The 25,660-nt window shown below is 37.5% G+C and overlaps 1 protein-coding gene across 1 annotated transcript in view; it reads right to left on the bottom strand.

The window, feature by feature from the left end:
• SLC1A3 (solute carrier family 1 member 3) overlaps positions 1-20,394 on the bottom strand; it is a 66,491-nt gene extending 46,097 nt beyond the window's left edge. The window contains exons 1-3 of the mRNA XM_032676058.1: positions 20,245-20,394; positions 18,320-18,594; positions 1,009-1,146 (exon numbers count right to left, since the gene is read on the bottom strand). Of these exons, the coding sequence (XP_032531949.1) occupies positions 1,009-1,146; positions 18,320-18,500 (319 nt within the window). The 5' untranslated portion in view covers positions 18,501-18,594; positions 20,245-20,394. The remainder of the gene's footprint in view (positions 1-1,008; positions 1,147-18,319; positions 18,595-20,244) is intronic.
• Positions 20,395-25,660: the final 5,266 nt, after the last annotated feature.

Below are 25,660 nucleotides of genomic sequence, written 5' to 3'. Positions count from 1 at the left end.
ACCTATGGACACAGACCTAGTGGAACAAGTCCAGAGGAGGCCATGAAAATGATCAGAGGACTGCAACACCTCTCCTGTGAGGACAGGCTGAGAGATTTGGGTTTACTCAGTGTGGAGAAGAGAAGGCTTTGGGGAGAATTTAAAGCACCTTCCAGTACCTAAAGGGCCTACAAGAAAGCTGCAGAGTGACTTTTAACACGGGCTTGTAGTGATAGGAGAAGGGAGAATGGCTTAAACTAAAAAAAGGTAGGTTTAGATTAGATATTAGGAAGACATTCTTGACTGTGAGGGTGGTGAGGCACTGGGACAAGTTGATCAGAGAAACTGTGGATGTCCCGTCCCTGGAAGTGTTCAAGGCCAGGTTGGATACGATTCTGAGCAACTTGGTCTAGTGGAAAGTGTCCCTGTCCATGGCAGGAGGTTTGGAATGAGATGCCCTTTTAGGTCCCCTCCAACCCAGGATGGTCCTTTGCAGGGTTAAGAGTTGGACTCCATGATTCTTCTGTGTCTCTTCCAATTCAACATATTCTGTGATTCTATAATATGATTCTACTTTTTTCTAATCTGATGCCAAAAGATTACAAGTTAGACAGATGTTTAGACATGTGTTACTGCCTACTATCAACAGTTTCAACTTTCTTGGTTTTTGGAACTAGTTTATCTTTCATTATCTTTGATAACAATAGGACGTTCTGGAAGAAGTATCTGTTCAGAAAGTAGGATGAGAGTGGAGTAGAGAGTCAGCTTCATAGTACCTACATAGAGTAGCTCATACAGTTAGACTGTCTTGGAATTGAGAAAAGCATCTTTCAGTTTCTCTGTGTATTAATTCAAACCTCTTATTACATTGTCTCTAAAACAGCAATACCAGTGATATCTCTTTCTGCAGGTTATAACACTGCTAGGACATGGAATGTTCATTTTTTTGTGTGTTTCGGTGTGTGCATCTTTATGTAATTATTTAAAAGAACAGAAAATGTGTAGTGTGTTTTGTTTTTACAAGTTTACCTGTGACTAAACTGGAAACAATTAGAGGCAGAACCAGCATTTGCAGCATTCTCATGAGTAGCTCTCCAGGAAACGAAAAGTACTTCACTTCCCGATAGCTCATCTTATATGATCGGAGAGAAAATCCAAGGATTACACCTGAAGAGAGGGAAAAGATATCATTACTTACTCTTTTAAAGGAGTAGTAACATCTAAACATGATATTTATAGAGTACTTACTCAACATATCTGATTGTAACATGCAGTTGTTATTACGCCCCAGATTACAGTCCCGATTTTCTTTCTCCAGTATCATAGCTACTAATATGAGTAGTCCTACCGAAGCCAGGAAGTTATTGTCATAGTTTAGGAGAGGTATTCCCCAATTTAGCATTCCCAGCAAAACACTCTAAACCCTACGTTGTTCAGTCACACCCCTGTCCCCTCCCTGCCCCTCCTGTGTGATGGGATGGAGAGGAGAATCCGAGGCACAAAAGGTAAAGATCACCGGTTGAGATAAGAACAATTTACTGGAGAGAGAAATGAAATAAGAAAACGAACAATTTTAATAACGAAGTGTACAGGAGTCAAACGATTCACAACCTAGAAACCTCTGACAACACCCCACTGTGCTGCCACACTCTGTGACCCTGCAGAGACCCTTCCTCCTGTCCCCAGAAAACGAGGTGGGTGGATACAGAATAACCCCTGGGTCCTGGCCAAGCCCCCTCCTGGATACTGCAAAAATTACCCCTGTTCTGGCCAGAACCCGTACAGGTATTCAGAAGGTTATTTGTGCTGCTGTTTTTTGAAATCTGGGTTACTGTCAAAGGTACATCTTGAGCACTAATGAAAAGGAAACAATCCCTGCTACTACAGCCAAGTGCCTCAAATTCTGGGATTTTGAGTGTAATCACATATGCAATGCATATATGCACTAGCTACCAGTCTTCAGAAGACTTGTCCATGCCTGTTTACTCTGTGGGGTCTGATCCTGCAGATGTACTTCAGATGGGAGGAGATAACCAGGACAGACGTATTTGAGAATCCCCTTGTGGTTTGGTCTTTTCACAGTCAAACATCAGCAGGAGGTAAGTGGTTTTACAGACTCCTACCTTCAGAAACACTGGCATTTGCAAAGAAGCAGCTAATCAGGGTTGGAAGGTCCTACTACAGGATTAAGTGGTGGGTCTCAATGCCTGAGGGACAGGGAATGGGAATGCCTGGACAGTAAGGGAATGCCTGGATCCATCTTTCTGTGAACAGATAAATGATGTTTGAGATACATTTACAAATGGAAGCTAAAGATAGGCTGATGTGTAGCAACATAATCTTCTCACCTACAACTTTGTAGATTTTGTCCTACACTTGGCACCATCTGCTTTATTTGCATATTAGTTAGTTATTTGGTTAACTGATATAACCAATTGCAGTTTGCAATTGTTAAATGGCTTGGTGCCTATCTGTACATCTTCTACATCCAGCCAAACAACATATGGCTTTATCTGGAACACATTAACCATACAGATGGTGAAACTCAACTATCCATCCCATTCATGACTCCATGTTCTACCCCACCGTCTAGTACTTGTGTTTGGTTAACTGTGACTGTATAGAAAGCTGGATCAGAAGATTGGTCCTGCTGTATAAAGAATTTATTTTTACTGGGTTAATTTTTAGCCAGGTCAACTCCCTGAGGCAATTTTTTTATACAGCTACACAAATGTTGGTAGCTTTACAGAGAGAAATGTGCCTTGAAGAAGAGTGGGATTGCCCTTTCTGGCAGATAGCCAGACTTCAGTTTCCTAAAACTTCCCATGAAACTGCCTCCTCAGTGACATTAGGCAGCAGAGCATTCAAACTCCCTTCTAGATCCTATTAGAACTTGAGTGCAACCTGAAAATTCTGTACCGCTGAACACTTCTGGAAACTGATAGTTCCAATTCTTAATCACTTTGTGGTTTTGCTCTTCTTTAAAATCAGATTTTTGATTGGTACATCCAGAGAGCAGATAATATCTTCATGCCAAGTTTTGCTGGTTAAAATATGCTGTTATACCTCCTACTCTAGCTTATTGACATCTGTTGATGTAAGGAAACAGCTGTATCTCTCAATTTAGTGACTTCTATCTATCTGATCATAATTTAGGGACTTCAGTAGGTTGTTTAAGCTAGACAAATCCAGAAATATCTTGCATAAAACAGAAAATCTGAATTACAAAATGAGAGAAAAGTGATTAGAGTGCAATTGACACCAAGCATGGAGATCATGCTATGGAAGAGAGCAGCAGGACTAGAAGGCATCTGGTTTAGTCTCATTCATGTTCTACAGTCTCAGGTAGACAAAGTGTATTTTGCATAAATGTTCTTTTTTAGGTAAAACTACATCATAAAATGCACAGAGGAAAGGCCTCTGAATTAATCTTTTTTAAAAGACCTGCCTAAGAGTTTCCCTTCTTTTCAATAAGGTTTTAAATTCCACTGCAGCGTTACTCATTATTTTCTTTTCATATGGGAAACACATTTCTCAGATATAAAGAATCCATCTGGACCTTTTGTTTCTGCACTTAATGAGCGCTACATTTTGACAACTGGATAACAAGCAAATAGAGCTAGACTAGTTTCTTACTTAGGCCACAGTTCTGCAATTAGTTCCACATGAATTAATCCCTGCGCTAGTACAAAGCCTCGCTGAGGTTGGTAAGGGTTTCTGAGGCTGCTATAAGAACTAGTCCTTATTCTACGCTATAAGGGCTTGATTATCTGTTCCACTACTATCCAAGCAGTACGAAATTATCTAAGAGAGAACCAGATGACTGTCTGAATGAATATTATTGGTAGTGAGAGTGAGTTTCTGAACTTTCTATGTAAACCTGTTGTGACAAAAATTATCTGGTTTTTTTGTCCTGAAGTGCTCTGTACGTAACTACAGGGTTGCCCAGCACTACAGTTCACAGAAAGAATTTCTGCAATGTGAAAAAAATGTGCCCTGGTAGTGTATTCTGTTGAAATGGATAAACACCCAATAGTTACTAATTCTTCAGCCTTAATCTTAGCACTGCTATTAATTTGTATGCAATCACGCCTAAGACATGGGAACCTTTCTCTGACTCAGTTTCCCTGCTTGTAATGTAGATATGGTAACAGTTATTTCACAGATATTTCTGAAAATTAATTGTGTTCACACAGTGATCTTAGCAGCTCAAGAAGAAATTCAAGTAAATTATTTCTTCATTGTAGCATGTGCTGCTGAAAGCAGAAGAGCATGATTTTACTAGTCTCTCTTGATTTTAGATTAAATGAAGACTGGACATTATTTTCTGTTCTGATTTTAAATATCTAGATACTGGGTATTACATCCTGTCTGACAAAGTTTTGTTAACGAAAACTGTGTTCTTGAAACAGAGAAGTCAAACTTGGCAAGGTAGTTTTGTCTTCTTTGAAATAACTTCTTATAATCAACATTCACAGGCTTAGATAGCAGCATACAATGACGATTTAAAGACAGACACAATGACAAAGCATCAAAATAAAGCCGTGAAACAAGACCTGCTAGGAGGTACTAAACCTTTGGAAGGTGTACAGTATTCCAACAACCATCCAATACTTTGTGTGCAGTAAGAGTTTTACTGCTTAGCACTGTCAATAATCAAGACAGGGAAGATTAAATATTAGAAATGGTCTTTCTCAGTAAAAGTTTCAAATTTCAGGTTAATTCTGAAAATTGTAATGAAACAAAGCCTTGTGTGAAACAAGCTCCCACAACTTGTTGTGCAGGTTTCTGTCTACCCTTTGTAACACAAAGGAACAACTAATCAGCGCTATCAGAGCCTGACTTCTCAAATGGTAAATGGTGTACCATTTCTGCACTGCAGGAAAGAGCACATTTCTCAACAGAATTTGTTTGGCTTTTTCTGGACAAAAATGAGTAGTGTCTGTTTAAGCTAACAAGCTGAATTGTATACATGTCTATAGTTTGCATAATAGAACCATACTGCTAAATAATTTATACACTTCATAATAATGAACCAAATGAGATTAAAGTTGTAAAAAGATTCTTGAGGTATTCTTGTCAGTGATACAGTCAAGTTTATGGAAAAATTTGTTTGCAGATAATCCCGATGACAATCAGAACAATCCTTAAACTAAACAATTTTATTATATTTTTATACCAGTATACATGTTCAAAGTAAAATCCAATCTGTATGAATACAGTGAAGAGAATATTAAAAACTTGAAAGGAGAAGAAGGTGAAAATAATTCTGGAAGTGATGGTAAAGGGATGAAAATGACAAAAATGGTAGATATGATTTGGAATTCCTTATTCCAAAAATAGAATGACTCTAACGAATGGCTTAGGGTCTTCACTTCTACATGCTGGGTACCAGAAAGGAAACAATAAAGACTTCATAACAGACTTTCAAAACTACGGATATACCTGTAATGGCTAAGAAACATGAAACCTTCTATATAAAATTTCTTAAATGGAGTAACATCAAAATGTGATGAAGTGAGCAATAAAATCAGGATTTGAAGTAGCAAGACAAAAATACTTTTGTAATACTAAGTTTTTAGGAACATGTGTTATGGAGATGGTTTAAAAAAATAATTACATAATTTCCTAAATTGAATTTGAAAGTGAACTTCGAAATCCTTCATGGAGAAAATTAAGTTCTTAATTGTGTACAAAATTGCCTTGGTCTCACAATAGTAGAGAGCTGTTTCACATGATTCTTTCTGTTGCATAGATGAAATGAGGTGCACACCTACACGAGTTTAAAACACCACATCGATTAAAAATTAAAAAAAAAGGAATCATAACTCTTAGAAGATGAGAGATGGGGCTTTACCCACATCTAAATGCTCATTCAGGAACTTTGGGGAAGCTTACATCTATCCTCCTCCTTGGCCCACTCAGAAGAATTAGGTAGAAAAATTTAATAAAGAGAGATGATTGCTTTTTCCATTGCTTCGAGTAATTAATAATTTTAAGTCTAAGTTATTAAAATGAATTCTTACAAGCTTCTGGTCTTTATCTTATTTCAGAATCACACAGGAATTAATACCACACAATTATCTGGAGCTAATATTTTTTACTATGTCCATGCTCTCTGCTGTATTTTCACAAAGAAACTAGGAAAATCTAGCAGTTTTACTTTTTAATTGATCAAACATCACTCGAACATATTTCAAGAGGAAATTACTAGGTGTTATATCAATGATGGTGCAAGAGGTGCCTTTTCTTTATCAGTGCTTGCCAGTTCAATCAGTACACACTATTGAGAGTTATACACACTTCTTTTTACCATGAATCTCAAAATACTGCTAAATAAGGTACAAAATAATTTTTTCTTTTACAGCAGGAAATAGAAAACTTAAAAAATAACTGGAAAATACCTTAAACTAGGTAGAACAGCGCACTAAAGTAACAGCTGTTAATAGTCCAGTTCCAGAAAACCTTGTAATCAGCAAGGAAGTAACATTTTGTTCTATAACAGAAATTTGGCTACAGCCATCAAGAGAATCAGGCTTGTACCAGTTTAATGGGACATTGTATATTTTTGTTAGCTGCACAGCCATTTCATTCCTATGTTCCTGCAGAGCTCTGGAATGACTGGTTTTGTTCTTTGGGTCATTTTTTTCTGCTTAATTTACCATTTTGTTCTGACACCTTTTCTTTTAGCAACCAATTTCAGATAAGTCCACAACTGTATTTACTTGAGACAAAAAGGTAAATGACTTCTCTAGTGATAAGAATTACTTTAAGTTGCCGACAAAACCCCAGTCTTTCCTAATCTTTTTCTTTGCTTGCCACAAGAACCACACAATGCTTAATTTTGATTTTCATAATTTTTGTTCCATAATTTTATATTGAATCCTCACTCTCTAGTGTATCACACCTCCTTCCTTGCTTTCTGGTTTTCCCTATGAAGGTAGGGAAGTATGTTCCCTTTGAAACCATTTTTTTGAACCTAAATATCAGGTTTTAACCGCATGATGCAACTGCAACAGAGAGCTTAAGGAACTGTGCTCCAAGTTGTGTCTATGCTGAAGTGGAACATGGGTTAATTTGGACATAAGCAGCTAATTCTCCTTTGCCTGAGAGATATTGCAAGGAGAGTCATGGGAGAAGTACCGTAGAAGAACTAGATATCCTAGCCATGACTTCAATACAGTAAAAAAAAAAAATGTGTCCAGGGAAAAGCAAAAGTATAGTGAAGAGTCACATTGGTGTCAAAGAGCTGTTGACTGCATTGAAGGAGTCAGTTTGTCACCTCTGCTTAGGGGTCACAAGAGTGCCACGGCGCTCACAGCTCTGCTGAGGAGATACAGAGTCACAGTTAGACTGTGAGTGCAGTCACAGTCCATCAGGAACACCTGCCCCTTGGAACCTGACCCTGAAGGCTTGTTTTGTCCTGCGAGAGATAATTGCCTTCCAAAAAAAAACCACACCAGAATTCTAACATCACTATTCTGTGACAATCTGCAAAGATCCAGAGGTGTTTTATAATAAACATATTGTACAGGCCTTTAGAGCTAGATTAACACTGATACAGACATTCTCAGCTCGCAGCTCAAAATTAAGACACTCAAACCCTCTGCCTATCTCTGGAGGAGCCTGAATACCTGAAACACCTTTACAGCTTCACGTGTTGCCTTTATTTGCAGACACGGCAGTTCCTCCTTCGATTTTTGTGGACAGAGGGCATACAATTGGAATGGGGAGTCTAAAGCTGTGAGGAAGGACAGATAACTAGAAAATTATTAAGATCATTGTTTTATCAGGTTCTGCCTAAACTGGACAGTTCTTACACCAAATCTGAGGATTTAACAGCATCTGAGCGCTGCTAAAAAGTTTTGAAAGAAATCATTGAAATCTGTCCCTCGCTACTTCTTTGCTTCAGTGTTAGACTCATACACTTTTTCCCTTCATCTCTAGTTGTTTGGCTCAGTTGCCCTTCTTCCCCAATTAGGAAGTAATTTTCTTTTTTTGAGAACATGTCCAAAAGATTATTCCCTTTTTATCCAACTTCTAGTTCTGTTTACCTTCAAATTTTTTTCTATTTTTTCCCTTGATGTCCTTGAATGGTTTCTGTATTTATTTCTAATTTCTCATCTTTTATTTCCCCTCTCACTCTCTTTTTTTTAATTTTTTTTTTTTTTTTAAGACAAGCAGGGCATTTGTAGAGGACTTGGAATGAAGAAGAGTTTTCACTGCTGGCACTGAAGCAGACTGTTCTTAATGGAATAGGAACATTATTCCCAATTGCATCCTGAGATAAGAGACTTAATTGAAAGACAAACTATGCCTAGTTTATGTACTTCTGTTAGTCTCTGACCTATAGAAAGAATGGTTTTTTTAATGCAAAAAATAGCAAATAATGCCATGAAAATATAGGAATAATGTCTTATTATGCATATAAAAAAGATCAGGCATTCATAATATATGTCAGATTATGTTTTATGAAGTATTATTTAGAATTAAGGTACTATTCAGTGCTTTACAAAGTTACTGTAATAACTCTTTCTTTCCTGTCTGGCTTTACTTTGCTGCTTCACATGCTTGACTAATGTTAATGTATCTACTCCCATAAAATATAGATCCCAACAGATAAGAAAGCTGCTCTCTGAAAGTTTACACAATTCCCTTCCTGCCTTTACATTTCTTTTGTTCCTGTTTTAACTCAACTGGAAACTGACATATTCCTTAACAGCACTGAATTCTGCTTTTCCCTACTACAGTTACAGCTGCCCATCCATATTATTTTGTCTTTTTTACATTATAATATCACTGAGGAATTGCAGTCAATGAGACTGAGATCCCTCAGGGCCAAGAACTTTGTGCAAACATGCACAGAAAACAGAGCTCTGCTCTGAGGAACTTCTGCTGTAGAGTAACCGAGAGCCTGAATTTAGACACCGAGATCTGCCTTTGTTTTTTTAAATTCCAGTTTAGACATACACTACAAACAGTTCATTGTAGACTAGGCTGTGGTATCACGCAGTCGCAGTTTTACACCATCGTTAGCAGAACATTCAAATTATGCATTCTTATCTCTACGGAGCTAGCCCAGCTTTTAATTCCTACAAAACCACCTGTTAATTTAGCTTAGTACTGATATTCCAAATCCGTAAGTGACATGTTTGCCACCAAGGATTAAGTATTTTGTTGAATCAAGATATGCCTATGCCAGATCTCTTTGGTTCACAGAACATAACACGTGGCAGACTTTGTTAAAAGATTTTAAAGAATTGTTTCTATCCAGTATTTTGCTGAGCCATGCAAGCAACCTGGGTAGACTGAGAAGCAGCAATTCCTGTTGTAGAACACACGACTTTTGCCATATCAGGTGAAAGCATTACCGTAACCCTTTATTTATGTTTGATTTGTCATTCAGTGAATTCTTTCCACAAGGAAATCAGGTTGAAATTTCATGGCTGAAATTCATGTTAGCATCTTCTGAAAAGGACAGCTAGGATGCTTCCAACTCCTAGCTATTTGACTTTGTTACTTGAGCAACTTCATCCCAGCATGACACAGAAACTATTCATAACTAGAACCTTCCATATATTTAGTTCATTAGCCAACAGCCTCTTTCAACACATGAACTTCCAGAAGTGTTTTATTTCAGTCAATTAAAAAGAGGTATCATGCCTAACTTCTTGTGAGTTAACTCATGACAATTTAGATGTAGCCTCCACGAAGGTAATGGCACCTCTCTTCTCGCTGTTAGGTGCTATTCAGAATGGTAGAATTTCCCCGTCTTAAAGGTCACAAAAACAGCACAGGGAAACTTGCACCTGGAACAATACTTAATTACACAGTAAGTACCTGAGTCCAAACTGCGACCTTTAAAATTCCTCCAGATAAAAAAGCTTAGATCTGGAAATCTGTAAAGTTAATGGGCACTTCTCTGTTTGGTTTGGAGGACTCCTCACTTCTCACCATTCTGCTTGTATTTTTCTCAGAACTGCCATGACCTAAACATCTACTTGCCTAATTCCCAGTTCTGAGAGACTAAAAATTGAACAAAACAGACATACAGAGAATCATCTGGACTCAGGATGCCCTGCGTTCCTGTTCTTGCTCAAAGGTTCACTTCACAGCCTGGGGGCTCCCTGTTATTTTAGCCGTCAGGTTAAAACACGATGCTGTCTTTTGCTCTCTTGGTATATGTATTTGTCTTTAGAGGTCTTGTATTTCCTCCTGCCTGACAAAACAGCTTTTAAAGAAATGGTAGAAGTGCATCTTCCTGTAACTTCCCTTTTAGAAGGAAAGAATAACCCAACTCATCAATTGCTGCTGACACTATTCTCAAGGTGATAGATCTTGTACTTCTGGATCTTCACTGGGTGAAAATATCTGGCATGGTCCTGACTCACTCAGAAAGGTGTGGGAGTAGAAATGCAAACCTGTTTGTTTGTTTGTCTGTCTATTTATCTCCTGGCAAGTTTTAGGCAGTTACATGCTTAGGCTGTGGACTTGTGGAATCACCTTTTAAGTCTTCCAGCTCTAGATCATGCGCTAAAAAGACACACAGCTCTGAGATCTGGATTCCATGTGCAGCTTCCTTTCCTTATATTTTAGGCTTTGAAGGACTAAACTGCACACCCATGTCTGTATGATGTATGTATTCCCAAGTCAAAATTACCGTAAAAGACATCAAAATATATGCAGTAGCCTTATTTACCAACTACCTCTGGTTAGTACTCCCAGGAATTCCCTGAGTAATGCCACTGTAATAGAAAGGCAATTCTACTCTTTTTCTACATTTAGTCCTTGTGCCTGGTAAACCCAAAGCATTTACTAGAACCAACTTGAGGGATCAGATTATGTTCCAGTGTAAATAATGCTTAACATTTGAGCCCAATCTTTCATAGACTTTTTTTTAAATAAATCAATTTTCAGTTATGCCAAGTTACAGTAAATGGTAAAAAACAAGCACACACTTTGTAATTCTCAAGATGAATTTCATTTATGATCTTCTATCCATGCTAATAGAAAATGCATATGCATGTCAAATTTCAAGTAAGATAATGCATTTTTTTTCAATGTAGAGAATTGAATGAGAATTCAAAAGATAAATATAACTGGTGTTAAAGGAAAGGAGAACAACCATAATATGAGTAGCAGTAACATTTTGTTACGATCCTGATTCTCCTGTTATCCTTCTGGTTTTCTTTGCCTCTTTTATGGCTTTTAATTATTTTCCTATTGTACACTTCATCAGACCTATTATTTCACTCTTTTATTGCAAACAGTCTTATAAAACCTATCATCAAAATAAATTTCTCTTGTATGGATTTTAAAAGGTTACACACCCCATGGTTTCACTGTGTTGATTGAAAGCACAAACAGTATCTCTACAGCTTCAAGTCTGATGAGTTGACATAATTAATGGAATAATCCAGCTCTTAGTAAAATTTCTCTGGAATAAATTCAATTTATTCTTTCACTATTTTCCATCGTTTCTTCCCTACTTCATACCATATATTTTTGTTGTATCCATGAATAATTTAAAATTTCTTGGTGAGGAGCTTAGTTGTTCTCCAATACACAATGTAGACACCATAGCATATTCTTTCAACAACACAATCACAGACATTGGTTTGGGAGAAAGAAATCTCTTGGTTTCTTACTAAATTTTTTTTAATTATCACTTGCATGGGCTTATTGCTTCAAAGCTCCACATTAAACTAAATTGTGGGACAAATATATTACAGAATATGCTAAATCCCGAAGAATCATAGAACCTTGGAAAAGACCTGCAAGATCATCAAGTCCAACCATTAACTCAACACTGCTAACTTGACCACTAAAACATGTCCCCAAGTGCCACATCTACACATCTTTTAAGTACCTCCAGGGATGGTGACTCCACCAGTTCCCTGGGCAGCCTGTTCCAGCGCTTGACAACCCTTTCAGTGAAGCCATTTTTCCTAATATCCAGTCTAAACCTCCCCTCGCGCAACTTGAGGCCTGTTTTCTTGTTCTATCGCTTGTTACCTGGGAGAAGAGGCCGACTCCCACCTGGCTACAACCTCCTCTCAGGTGGTTGTAGGGAGTGATAAGGTCCCCCTGAGCCTCCTTTTCTCTGGACTAAACATACCCAGCTCCGTCAGCTGTGCCTTGTCAGACTTGTCCTCCAGACCCTTCCCCAGCTTCATTATCTGACTCTGGACATACTCCAGCACCTCAATGTCTTGCTTGTTTTAAATTTATTTACTATAAGATTATTGAACTGTAATCTAAAATGGAATGAAATACAAAACCTGAAGGAAATGCACAGTAAAAGAAAAGAATTGGGAGAATGGACAGAGGATATACAACAACTAATGTGACTAAAGGATTATTTTATACAGTTGGTAGTTCCAAAACATCTGATTTTCTTTCAATGAAAATATAAAAAAGTCAGTATGTCTCAGCTACAGCTCTAGAATTCTATGCTGCAGTACGAATTATGACAATCGTAGCATTTATATCTCACTTTTTTATAGCAACCTTATTAACATCTAGAAGATCTAATGCATTGTTTAGCTCTTTTTAATTTTGGATTTCTTGTGTAGTTTTTCAAATGCCCTTTATCTTGATTCACCTAAAAAGACAAGTATTTTATAGAACTTTTTTTTCATTTGGTATCATATAATCCCTGGAAACTTTCAGATGCCAGGTTATTTCAAGAAATTGTGTGAGAAGTTTAAGCCAAATGAATGAAAGTTTCAGGAATTCATAAACAATTGAAAATGCCGTCTTCAACCACACCTTCATTGTGGCCAACCCAAAAGCATTTCAGTGTTGACGACAGGTCATGCCAGCTTTACAACAGCTAAAGTGCAGGTGAGAATCTAACAATGTTAAACATTCACTCAGCATACAAACTAGTGGCACCTTGCTTATGATTTTGTGCTGCTTTGCAGTCACCATAGCGATCACAGTCCATGCCTGTTGAAAAATGGAAAGGATTGATAAGCCCTAATACTAGTTTATTTCATGATAAAATGTTTTTCTCAGTCCCCTTTGGTGATCAACACCAAAGTTTTTCTGAGCCTTTGAGATGACCACTGTTTCAGCCGTAACATATTTTCTGACAACAGGATGGCCATACTCTACCGGCATTCAGAGAATTTTCTTGTAAAATCTCTAAGAAACCACATCCTAAGTGTCTTATGCAGTTACTACCCTGCATTTCACCCAGGACAGCCTTCAAATATGATTTGTAAGAAGTAGTATTAAAATAAATAAATTCTAGTTCGAGAATCTCCACTGCCTGTTCGCAAGCTGTAAGAAGGGTGCAGTGAATGGATGTTTCTCTGGACCGTTTTATGACCACTCAGACATACTACTTTCGAACACCACTTAGCAGTCTGACAACTTAGAGCAAATGAAAGTAAGTCTGTACTCAGCACACTTTGCATCTTTTGCTGTGCATATATGCACAGCTGCTCTCTCCAGAACACTTAATTGTGATTCTCAAGATAGCCAAGTTTATTGTTGCTATTCTCTGCCATGTATGGCAGTCTAACAATCAGTGCTGTTTCATTTCAGTAACACCAGAGTGAATGGTTAGAAATGTGGATTGTGATAATATATTAACATAACTTAATTTTGCAAGTAACTGTTAAACCAGAGTACTGCTCGTATTTACAGTCTGACTTTTATTACTGGGTTTTTAATAATAGAATTACAGTTCTTCATATTTCTATGGGTTTTTCTCCCTTCTGAAAAGAATAATCTCTTTTGAAGTTTTAAGTGTCACTCTGAATTATACAGTGGCTGTTTATGAGGTTTTTCACCCAAATTATAACTATTTTATATTTAAAAAATAAATTAAGGTTTTGATTAGCGACTTTTTCAGAATATTACTTAGGAAGGTTTTGTCACTCAGTGAAAAATCAGTTGTGCTGGGCAGGTTCCTTAGGAGAACACTGAGGCAGAGTCAGCCTCTGAGTTCAGCAAAAAAGAATTAATTTCTCCTTAGCTGTATCCAAACTATCTTGATTTTCTTGCATATATCTCATTGGGTTTTTTTGGTATCACATTTCTCTCTTCATGTTTTAACATACTCTCTCACCCCAAACTCAAGTCCCACAGCTGTTTCTCCTGCAGTGATGGATTTTTGCTTTGTTCTCATGCAAATTTTACCAAGGCTGCCTTAGGCATTATGTCAGTGTTCAATGTCAATGTATAATGGGATCAAATACCTTTCTCTGGGAATGTCAGCTTCAGCCTTCAGTGGATACAGAAGATCTGTCAACAGCAGAAAAGATGTTGCTTCAACACACCAGAGATTGTCCTTTCTGTGGCTGTTATCCAGGATTTTGCCTATCTGTGTATTACAGACTTCTACCTCTTAGGTCTCATTTTAAACTACTGCTCAGACCAGGACTGTTGCCGAGATAGGTTTTATTTAACATTTTACATTTTTCAGGGACAAGGGCAAATGGCAATGCCTTCATCTCTCCTGTCTTCTCTCCGTACTTTTAACTAGGTTTTTTTGTACAGCCATTGGAAAGCTTTTGACTCTTCCATATGGTTCATGCTATTGCAGAACAGATGTTGTATGGGCCTATCTAATTTCACATGTATTCTGAGATTGCTGGCAATTACAGAAGCCTGGTTTCCATGACACAGCCAGTCCTGCCTTCTCTTCAGTGGACAGGTAGTCAGAAAACAGAACTGGAACCACTTCCATCCCCCTTGAATGTTCCAGCAGACAACTGCGACATAAAACTCTGGCAGTGTAAAGGTTTTAGCTAACAAATTGGAGCTATAATGGCTTAATAACTATTCAGAAACTGCTTTTTATAATACTTGCTTCACAACCTGCCTCTACTTCACTGAGCCCCTCAATTAAAACAGTATTTCTCTGTGAACAACTTCTGAGGATCTTTGCTCAGCAGCTCTCTGTGTCTCGGTCTTTCCTTCAGTACAAGTTCAGAATCCACAGGAGATTCTTTGGCATTCAGGAGTCCTGCCAGAGTAAAGTCTGGACTCCTCTGGCATTTTTCGGAAAATGGGAGGTAAGTAGCAGAGAATCAACATAGTCTGATAATGGAAGGGTATCTGAAAGGAAGGCATTTTGGGGACAGGATGATGATTCTAAGTAGCGTGGGAGAGAGGGCACTGCCTGAGATTTTGCCAGTAATTTGGCAAGCACTTCAAAGACTTCCTGCAGATTTTCCATGAGCCACCATGTTCCCTAGCCTACCTTAAATTGCTCCTGGTCATCGTGATGTTCTGAATTTACCAGTGGCTCACTTCCCAAACATGCTTCACATAATTGTTCTCATCTACTGGGTCTTGACAAGATTGACTGCAGAAAACTAATTTAATATCTCTTAAGTGTACCAGAAGAATCTGAAAAATTGCATCATAACTCATTTATTGACTCTGCTTTCCTCAAAAGATTCTCAAAGGTCTTGAAAGAACTTAAATTTCACTAAAAAGGGTAACACTGATTATGACGATGTGCTAGACAGACCCTGCCTATGAAGAAAAGGTGAAGTCAGAAGGACCTTCTGTGAGGTTTTTGGGAAACAGAGACTAGTGTTAAGCAATTCTCAAAATGAATAATAACTCCTCACATCTTCATCAGTAGGTTTTTAAATGACTAAATGACTTGGTACTGTAGCAGCTTAGAATTCAGTTTAGAACCAGAATAACAGCAGAAATTAGTGTAAATAGCTGTATTTCATCTTATTATGTGAATGCCAGAACAACTCTACTATGTTTGCAAAATATATGTATGCAACACAAAGAACTGCATGTTGTATCTACCCACTTCATACCAAAGTGCAAGTTTCCACAGACACAAACTCAAGTGCCTATTATAAATTACAGTCCTGAAACTAAGCTAGTCCTGAAACTAATCTTATGAACTTAACCTCCACCAGTATCAATCCTATTCAGCAAAGAAATAGGAAATGCTCTATTAAAAAAGGCTTTTCCATATCAATCACTTGATAAATAGATGTGAAAGAAATGTCTCTGAAGAAATGTAGCTCCCTTTAAACTAAAATTTTGCACTTCCTGAGTTCGGTCTCTATGAAAACTCCTGGACTGACAGCTCCAAATCTGTCTGTTTAGGTTACACAGCATTAAGCATAATTTCTTGTAAATCATTCAACACAGGCCTGAATACAGTTTGATTTCCACTTAGACTCACATCCATTAGACACATCTGTCTAATGAGACAGTCAGTAGTGCTAATTGGTGGGCTAATTCTGCAATGTTGATTACTGTCTGCTAGGAGAGGAATCAAGCCCACCATCTGATTTTCCAGAGACCACCAAACAACTGAGTGATGATAACAACTTAGTCCTTGCCAAACTAGACAGATGGAGTTCAACCACTGAGGGTTTTCCAAGCTCTTCAGCCAACTGTTCCCTACTTCTGAATATTTTCACAACAGCAAAAAACCTCTCAAAAGCCCCAAATCTTACCTTTTAAGAACTATTTATAGTGAACTTACTGTTCTAATCATACACAAGTACTGCAAAACTACACCACAAATAACAAATGTGAGAAAAATTTTGAGCATTCCATCAGAGTAATGAGAAGGCTTTTTTGCCTCGTGTTATGGTGGATATGTCTATAGGTTAATGAGCAGAACTGGAGCAGCTGGCTCATCCTAGGCTGCATGTTTTCTTTAGTTCTCCAATTTGTGTTCCAGCCCTACTGATACTCTGCCATTGCTGTAGGTGGTAGGGGAGCTGTGGGCAGGTTGTCGGTGGTCTTCTAAAGCTAATTGGAACATGTAATAACAAGAAAAACACTTGTACAATCTATATTTCATTTCACGCATTGACAAATTTATGGGAGCCATACTGAAGGCAGAGTACAGTGAAAAAATTGCAAAAGCACGTTGGTCATACGCAGTATGGAAAGGTGACAATCAAAGGACTGACTTTTTTGAGGTTGGACAGTGTTTCAAAACATGCTTTATTTGCTCTGCCTTTCCTGACCATTGTAGATAAAACACCTAATTTTTAAAGCCCTGATATTAATAGGTTTTTACATTGAGAAAATTCTCAGGAATTAAAAACACTTATGATCAAATACTGCTGATAAGTATGAAAGACTGACATTACTGTTATAGAAACAAAGTACTTTATTTTTACCAAAAGGCACATTAATATAAATGTCTCCCAGAAAAAGACCATTAAATCTGAAATTAATTTAAAATAACACTGCAGATGTGCCATCAAACAACAATAATGGTACAGCCCTAGAAGTTCAATTCCTAAAAGAGTCGAAGAAACACAGCAAGATCTATGTAGAACAGCATTATGAAGGCCTACCTAGGCATAGGATATATACCCTTATAGGGTATATATAGGTGCTAACATTTGCTTTTTCATTATCAGGAGCAGATTCATACTTTTATATTTTAAACTAATGAGAAAATAAAAGTTAATATAGTACAGTAAAGCCATAAAGTTCTTGTTCACCCTGTAAAGAATGGTTATTTCATGAAACATATGGTGTCATTTAGAAAATCTGTAGTTGGAGAAAAATTCTCAAAAGTGACCATGTCATCATATAAAGGAAAAGTAGTTTTAAAAACTGCATGTTTTTCTCAGAAGATTCTCTTTCTAATCTTAGTTGAAAGGATGTAGCAGTATTTTAAATTTACATTTTGGTGCATTCCAAATCTAAGTGCTGCTTGATGTTCTGGATTCCTCTCCATATACTCTTAAAAGGCATTTAATCAGATGCTATCTTTTGGTCCTTTGAATAAGTAACATTGCCATTGTTGCCCCAATTATGCCTGAAAGATACCTGTGTAAGATTGTGAGTGGTTGAGAGAGAATAAACTTGTACTGAGGTTTAATTCCTTTGCATTTAGTACTTAGGTTTACATTTATCAAGGGAAAACTGAAAAGACTGAAACTCTATCATATTCCTTTGCTTAGAAATGTCTCTTCATTTCATTAATTGAGAATTTTTGTTTGTCATTACAAAGTGTTAATTCTTTGATAGCTACGTAAATAAAAGTTACATTTTGAGCTTTTTTCTGTAAATGGCTTTGGTAAAGGATATAATTGAAAACGTTCAATTCAGCTTTTGCACCTAATTCTTTAAGAGAAGTATCCATAAAACAGCTGGGGTTTTGTTTTTTCACCAAAATTCTTCATAGGAATAACTAGAATAACTAAATGGCTCTTCCTTAAAACTTCAACATGCAGCTGTCAAAGCCAGAACTCTCCAAGCCAGAACATTCTTATCAGTGAAGAATTTGGGAACTAATTTGTAATGAAAATCGCCCAGGCACATCATCATTGTCAAACGCACTGGAGAACAGAATATTCCTACTGAACAAATTACTCACCAAGAATCACAGCAACAACGGTGAAGAGCACAAAGGCATTCCTCATTAAATAACTTTTAACATCGTCCTTTGTTATGCTCTGCACTTTTTTTTTTGCCAAAAGTGTGCGTTTCCTGACTCCTTGCTGAATGCGTTCCATCCTACTTCCAGGTTTTGGATCTTCTCCGTTACCTTTAGTCATCTATCTTGCAGAAAGTTTTCTTTTGTAATTAACTTCTATCAATATCCTTTCAGGAAAGTGGAAGACTCTTTGAAGTGGGAGGTACTGGAGATACCTGCAAGACAAGAAATATCAAACACTGCAGTAAAACTTCAGAGGAATGATAACCCATATGTTTACATGGAAGCAAATATTCTTCATGTTTCAGTAAAATTTGAATTGCTTGTAACATCTAAGCTGTTGATTTGCAGTTTTTGATACAATCAGATAGGTGTCCTGTGTCTTCAGACATTAACATGAATTGCTGCTATGCTGCAAAACCCAGGAGTAGCTTCTTTTTCTTGCCATTTTCTAGTGATATACTAATATAAAATCAGTACAATTCAAGGAAACTTAATGTGTTATAGTGTTTTAAACTGTCTTTCAGGCTTGTTTTTAACCTGTTTATCAGGTTTTTTTGAAAAAATCTAGCTCACCTTCACATTAACCATTGGAGAAAGAAATATTTTGCTCAAATTGGTACATTTAAAATATTCAGCATTTCAGATATTTTTAAATGATTGAATGAATTGGCTCAGTTCCTCTTTTTCACATGGCAAAAGGCAGCAGGAACAGTTTATTTATCCCTCAACCACTATTTAAAAGATAGGACTTTGACAGTTTTATGTTAATAACTTTCATCTTTTAACTCCATTATAAACTACCTCGAGCACATCTGTAGAACATCAGAGGTAACATCCCACTTAACTTGTCGCTTCAGATTCACACTGCAGAGTAAAGTAATGCATAGCTTGGCCTGACAGCAATTATGGACACATATCACAGAATCAGAGAACAGACTGAGTTGGAAGGGACCCATCAGGATTATCGAATCCAAATACTGGCCCTGCGCAGGACAACCCCAAATTCACACCACGTCTGATTTTAAGAAATCACACACTGAATCAACCTTAAAATGGTTTAAGAATAGAAGTTTTCCACTAAGACATTATTTTTTATTTTAAATTGTGCGGGTTTTGGTGGCTGATGGGTATGACTTTGTTTAATACTGGAGCCTGTTCAACAGTATTTTCCACACAGAGAATTCCATTTTCTGAAGTCTTAGTTAATACACTGGCATGTTTTTATGAAGAAATTAGAAATTAATAAATGCATTGAGTTAGGTGCTTCTGCTGAAGTCTCTCATCTCTCTCCATGTACAAGCAGTTCCACATCTTACTTTTAATAAATCAATTGCCAAAAACCCTTTTTTTTTTTTTAAGGAAGCATTTAAAATATAAATACACAGAGGTTCCAATCCACATGTTTTAAAGAAATTTCATGTCGTAACAAGTTTATTTTGGTGGTATTTGAGCGTTCCTTCTACCATATGTTTCAAGATTGGGACTTCAGTGCAATATCCTCCCCGAATTTTAACAGAACACTATAAGCTTTGCTTCTTTAGAGAGTGGAAACATTCTGAGAATGAGCTACATATTTAAATCAGTGAGTATTCTACCTTGGACACGACTACTGTGTGCAAGCAGGATTTTCTTTTTTTGTTCAGAACAATTACTGTAAATATTCTGTAAATAAGAACAATACAAAAAAAAATTTAATAATTCCCAGTCCCTTTTCTTTCCAGGACGTTTAACGCAGCTAACCTGTCCTGTGTAACTTACATCGAAACCAAGAAAAGCCCAAAGGACCGCTGCATTAAGTAAGATACAAAGGCAGAGAGCGGACTTCCCCCTCAAACCCGCGATGGAGGACAGGGTGGGCTCACCTTCTCGGACCTGCCCGTGCTCCAAGGGCGCGGCGGTGACGGATAAAGCGGGGGCTTCCCAGCGGAGACCACGGAGCTGCGGCGCCCGGCGAGCAGGACAAACAATCTGCACGTGTTGGGGAATACGACAGCTTACTATCACTGTAACTTAAGGAAGGGGAGGAGACTGTGAGCGCAGCGCTTGGAGGGGGGGTAGGGGAGGGGGGGAAGGAAAAAAAACCCCACCAACCCAACCCACACCAAACAACACATCAGCAGAGAGGGGAAAGCGGAGCTCCTGGAATATTGATTAGTCTTGGCACAGTGAAAGCGGGGTCACTTTCTTTGTTTTTCCGTTTAGACCACTTTCACGCTTTGTCGGTTCAGCTTCGTTAGAAATGCAAAACCAGGATCCGGGAAGAATTGAACGATCCCACACACACAGAGCAGGGGAGGCTGGAGCGCTTCTTTATTAGACATTCCAGACTGGATATCTGAAAAGCCTAAACATAATTATATAACACTATTCCTGTGGTTTTTTTTTTTTAAAAAAAGATAAAATATCTAAGCATACTACCTTGTTCTAGAAAGAGGCACAGTGTGAGGTTATCACGTATTTTGTAATTCTTAAAGACAGTTACTCAAGATCTACTCTTCCCAGGGTGGTGAACCAGACCTATCTTTCAGAAGCAACTGGAGCATTATCAAGGATAGAGAAAAACATGATCTACTATAATTCTTTGTATGTTTCTTGTAGATACTCAAAACACACGATAAGACTTGCCTCTTGTTTGGCAATTTAAACTCACTGATAGCAAGCCCCCATTCAGCCTGTTTCAATGCTAGAGAATGAATGACAAAGGGAAAAGCATAAAACATCCGCTTTTGAGAAAGAAATGGCCTTCAGTTTTTCTAGCATTTCAAAGTCCATGGTGTTGAAAAGATATTTGCTGGGGGAGCCAGGGGAATTCCAAAAGAACTTTACTTTTTAGAGGAACATTTCCCTTTTAAACATTGGTAAAGTCAGGTTAAAATGTTCCATAATTCTGTTTCAGTGGATCTTTCATGAGATTTTAAGTGTATTTCCTTATAAGAGAAATACTGTAAATCTAAATTTATACAAATTTATGCTAAATATATAATTAATCTATATATATCAATCTATAAAGGTTTGTTTATAGATGATGTTGACTTTCAGATTTGCTTCCTGAAAAGTCATTTTAAGTGTACAGAAAACCACTTCTGTACTAGACACACAAAGTACAGTCAGACACAAAACAAAATTAAGAGCAGATTTACTTCCACACAGCTACAGTAATGGTTTTGCTAAAGTGTTTTCTAATTTGAATGTGATTCAAATAATGATGTAGAGTAAAATAATCTTACAATTATTCCAAGTTTTCTCGTGATTAATGTAGGTTTGAGATTTAACTGTGTACCATGGAATCTTGATCTTTGGTATCTAACTTCAGAAAGAAAGTAAACATCTAAATTAAGTTATTAATTAACTTTTAAAAAAAATCAAGAAAATATGTTGACAGCTTGTGTTGCAAAGACAGAAACACATGCTGTATTTTCTTGCACCTGGCAGCTTAAGTGCCTATCTCCTTTTTTTTTTTTTTTTTTGTGGTGCAGTTTTTAAATACTTTCACCATTTTCTCTGTAGATGGGAAATGACCTTTTAACTAACCTCTGGCCTTTAGTGATCTGCTCATTTGATCTTTCTTTTTGGAGTATGGCATGCTTTCTGCAAAGCCTCCCAGATAGGCTCTGCCCTCTGTTCCTATGAATGGTAATGATCCTCTTGCCTTAATGGGACAGGGGTCAGGCCCCAAATGAGGTGATCCAAAAGTATTTCATCATTTAATACTCTATTAATAAAGGAGTCTGTGAGAAATGAGGATAATCTTGTAAGAAGATTACCTATGCAGTGAGGCAAAATGAAAATAGATGATAATCAGTCATATAGCTCATCTGAACTTTGGTAGTGATACTTTTATCAGCTCTCAGTGAACAACAGATATTATTACACAGCGCTTAGAAAAATAGAATATTAAGAGCTTTAATGGCAATATATTAATTTTTTTTCTGCCTTTTTTCCTCCCTTCTTCCTCTCCTCACATTGATTTCTTTTATTGATTATAACTTTGATGGTGATATAGGGAAATTATACTGTAGGAAGACTATTATCCCTTATATTATAAAACCCCATGTATTTTAGATATCCCTGGGTAGCAAAAAAAATTAGTCAAATGAGTTCATAGTACAGTGTCACCCTGCAACACATGTAATTAAAATGCACTGGAATTTCCTTTTACATATACGATAGATTTAACTGATTTAGTACGCAGCATTTAATACTAGGACAAAGACAAATTTAAAATGTTATTGGTTAAGTACTTCCATCTGTCGTATTTTTGGTAGTATTAATTTCTAGGAAGAGCAACTTAAATGTTACTAGACACATTGTAGACTTTAGTTTGGATCTGCCAACCCTAAAAATATACAAAAACACTGATGGTTTTGTAAGTAACATAGAGCAGCAGTCATTGGTGCAACCACCACTTTTACACAGATAAAATAATTTCTACATTCCTCAGAGTGTTAGGTGTTTTGGGGTTTTTTTTCTCCATAAAAATTGGCAAGGAATGAGCTAAGGCCTGGATGAGTCTGTCTGTGATGTCATACTCGCTCAGTGCCCTAACCTATGCTTTAGGTTCCAGTTTCAGCACTTCTTTGACAATGCACCAGATGGCTTGCAAAGCAGGGAAATGCAGATATAGGGCAAGGGCTGGCACTAGCTTGAACCTCATCCTCCCAGGCAGTGTGGGTTCAGCCAGCTGAAATCACGTGTTGTGGCAAACCCAAGCCCTGTTTGGTTGTGGCTGACAGAGTCAGTCAGTAAATGTACTTTGCACGTCGGCACAGTATCTGAGTGCCTTTGTAAAATAAGTAAAGGTATTAGTGTGGAAGCTGCTGTTCAAACATAAACTATTGTTATTTTCAGCTGACAAGAGCTATCAAACAAAAACCCAGGGAAGTCAGTTGTAGCAAATGCAAGAAGTGGAAATGAAGTAACAAACTGTACAACCATTTAATTTCCCAGATAGCTATAAAGACTGTATGAGAGTGCATGGATGCCAACTGAAAGAAGCTTTTACCATTTGAAGTAACCCAGGTTTCACATTAATAAATCAGAGCTATAAATTAATACTGGCTGAATATTGGAAGTTCAGGAGCTCTAGGCAGGAGCTTACTGAAGTATTGTTGATATCACAGTTGTGAAACAGAAATAAAATTCTTATGAAAGAACATGTTTATTCACAGTAAATGGCATGTCATTATGTCCCCAGACTTAAACGAAGTTGGACAAAATCAGAAAATATATGATTCCCTTGCAAGCTCCAATTCAGCTTAGAACTGTTTATTACTGTTATACACTCTTGTATCAGTGAAGAAACTGAGTCTCTAAGAGATCAAAATGAAACCATACAAGTTAGCAAATATTTGTCAGAGCTAAGACACAGCCTTAGGCACCTGAATTCCACAGAACCATGGCATCTTTTTTTTTGTGAGATACTTGCTTGGCTCTTGCTCTTTCGAGCATGCTAAAAGGAGTATGAGAAATTGAGGTTTGTTTTCTGTTTCTTTTCAAATATGTTTATTAGAGGGGTATTTGATGAATACCTCCATTTTGGCCAGCCAAATATGAAAAATATACTTTATTTTTTATTAAGATTTAATGCCAAGAAAGTTCTTATATTGCTCTATTGAAGACAGTGGGAGGAAATAGTGTGCTGTAATTTATACACTTCAAAAAAGACATAGGCTATGTTCTATTAGCAAACATGAAAAGCTGCGGGAAAAGATCTGCAGAACCCTAACTGGTTCTGAATACATGACATTTGCAGAATTTGCACTGCAGCAGTGTTACACTGGGTTACTTCTAATCATGTTTTGTGGCCCAAACACCTTTTTGCGCTTGGACTTTATGATCTGGTTTTGTTTCTTCTAAAGGAATCCAGTTCACACCTTCTAGGACTACTCGATGAAATTAATCAAAGCATCTTGCTCATGGTCACTCTTAGGAGGAAGCTTCCTCTACTGGGTATGCTGAACTTCGGTTTATCTTTGATAAGTTGCAAATCATTGGTCAAGCTCAGTTATTAAAAAAATAAATAAATGTTTTTAGAAAATGCTACTATTCCGTTCAAAGAACATTTCAACAACAAAGTGTTTTGCCTAAGATTAAGCTGAATGACTAGTAGCACTGGCCAATCTAATCAGCAGGATTTAGATTTTCAGTGATATTTTTCTACTTTTCTATTTAATGTCCCATTACAGTCTTAACATTGCTCACTCAAGCCAGCCAACAAATCCAGTTGGTCATTTTTATTCCTACATTTTGAAGCCCTGAGCTGTGAGAATAAATGTGATTTTATGCTTTTGAACTCTGTCAGTTGGCAGTCGGAAGTTACACACAAAAACGCGGCATTCCTTTTCTGCTCTGTGAAAATTCCCAGCAGAGAAACACGAACCTCTAGTATCTCCACTCAGCATCATGGGCTGTCTGGGCCTTAACACACACTGTATGTCTGACTGCAGCTGAATAGACAACCTTGTTTCCTTTCAACGCAGGGAGTCAGATTGCCACTCACTCTTGGGAGAAGGGGGAAGGGAAATGAAGTTATACCAGCAGAGGATGTGGCTCGTGAACTTTTCCCCTAACTGTCTTATCAAGGATGTGAATGTCTGTATGTACAATGGGGCGATTCTCACTGAAGAATAGGCAAGGTTGTCTAGGAAGGATGGGGAATAGGATGGGACTGTGTCATTGTAAGAAATCGAATGGGATCGCGTCGGCAGCTGATAGCATTTCAGATGCAAACGGCTGTATAGTGTGGCTTCACTGGCTTTCCCACAGCCAGTGGCAACCACTTAAATGGGCGCCGAGGGAGAGACAGGTTCATTTGAAAAGTTAATACAGTATTGTGGTCAGTTACAAAAGAGTGTAACATTGGAGCCAGAAATTTGCTACCCCCTGTTGCTCAGGTCCCTCTTGGTTTCCTCTTCCTGATTTCTTTTTTTTTTTTTTTTTTAAAAACCTTTTACTCTGATCAGCTGCTAAACTTCAGCAGCTTGTGAATCAACAGAACTACTGAGAGTGCCCTGTGGAAGCTCTGGCTGAGAGTACACATTGTCATAGGTACTTTAAACTATAACCTCCAATCCCTGCCTGTCATGGTGGCAACACAGCAGTGATCCCACATAGGTCCTGTTTCGGGATAATAGCACCATTTGTGGGCGTTCCACTGACTGAACTGTTCTCTCTCTTAATTCCCAGACCAGTTGTTGAAGAAGCCCATTTCTTGAATCATTTGTTGATGTTTGTGCTGGCTATTCTGTAACATTTCATAAAACATTGCTTTCATTTGAC

Source organism: Chiroxiphia lanceolata, chromosome Z (genome assembly GCF_009829145.1).
Source record: "Chiroxiphia lanceolata isolate bChiLan1 chromosome Z, bChiLan1.pri, whole genome shotgun sequence".
In the NCBI taxonomy this organism is placed as follows: Eukaryota; Metazoa; Chordata; class Aves; order Passeriformes; family Pipridae; genus Chiroxiphia; species Chiroxiphia lanceolata.
This window is presented reverse-complemented; position numbering and strand designations above follow the sequence as displayed.